The sequence below is a fragment of the Anneissia japonica genome, unplaced genomic scaffold (genome assembly GCF_011630105.1).
Source record: "Anneissia japonica isolate Jap-2015-1 unplaced genomic scaffold, ASM1163010v1 scaffold6524_len355483_cov145, whole genome shotgun sequence".
Taxonomy (NCBI): domain Eukaryota; kingdom Metazoa; phylum Echinodermata; class Crinoidea; order Comatulida; family Comatulidae; genus Anneissia; species Anneissia japonica.
Genome location: NW_022722980.1, coordinates 103,796 through 104,497, shown reverse-complemented (window position 1 = coordinate 104,497; position 702 = coordinate 103,796). Strand labels below are relative to the sequence as shown.

Below are 702 nucleotides of genomic sequence, written 5' to 3'. Positions count from 1 at the left end.
AGATAAGTTATGAGTGTCAGGATTACGGTATGAAGAGATAAATTTAAGATAATACTAAACTACATATATAAATATATAAATAAATATAAAATAATAATTAGTTTTACTATTTAGTTAGAGGTAAGGTACTATATAGTATGATGAAAATAATATCCACTTTCTGAATTTAAAATATTTCTAAACTAAGAATCAGAATAAAAACAATTACTTAAAATGAATTAATTATAGTAATTACAAAGAAGTACTACAGGCAGTTTGTATATTTGAACTAGAAGGATTATTTTTTGTTGACAAATAACACTATAAAAATTTCAAATAGATACAAAATAGAATTTTGTTGATTTTGAAAGACTGCATCAACAATATAAAATTGTTTACTGATTATTAGCACTGGCAGATTCCTATGGGACGGCGATTCCGATCGCTGAAAATGTGGTTTGTTTTTCGCCTGTTTGGAATTGAGGAGCTTCAGAATCATGTTAGAAAAGTAAGTGACTGCTTTTAAGAGGTATGCAATCTATTCAAGTGTTTTGATTATAAGTACAGTAATGAATTCGCAAGACTGTATTACTTTTACATAATCGGTGTTTACAAGGTCACGCAGCCAAAAAAAAATAATGCTTTACAAGAATATGTTTAATGTAAAACCAAATAAAAAACGATTGTTTGTCAGAACTGCTTGCTGACAGAACAGTTGGATAT

General features: G+C 27.5%; 1 protein-coding gene across 1 annotated transcript in view; it reads left to right on the top strand.

Annotated features, from left to right (window-relative positions):
- Positions 1-393: 393 nt before the first annotated feature.
- The window catches only part of LOC117112034 (aromatic-L-amino-acid decarboxylase-like), an 8,369-nt gene continuing 8,060 nt past the window's right edge, over positions 394-702 (top strand). Inside the window, exon 1 of the mRNA XM_033255078.1 lies at positions 394-487. Coding sequence (XP_033110969.1) covers positions 404-487 — 84 coding nt within the window. The 5' untranslated portion in view covers positions 394-403. The remainder of the gene's footprint in view (positions 488-702) is intronic.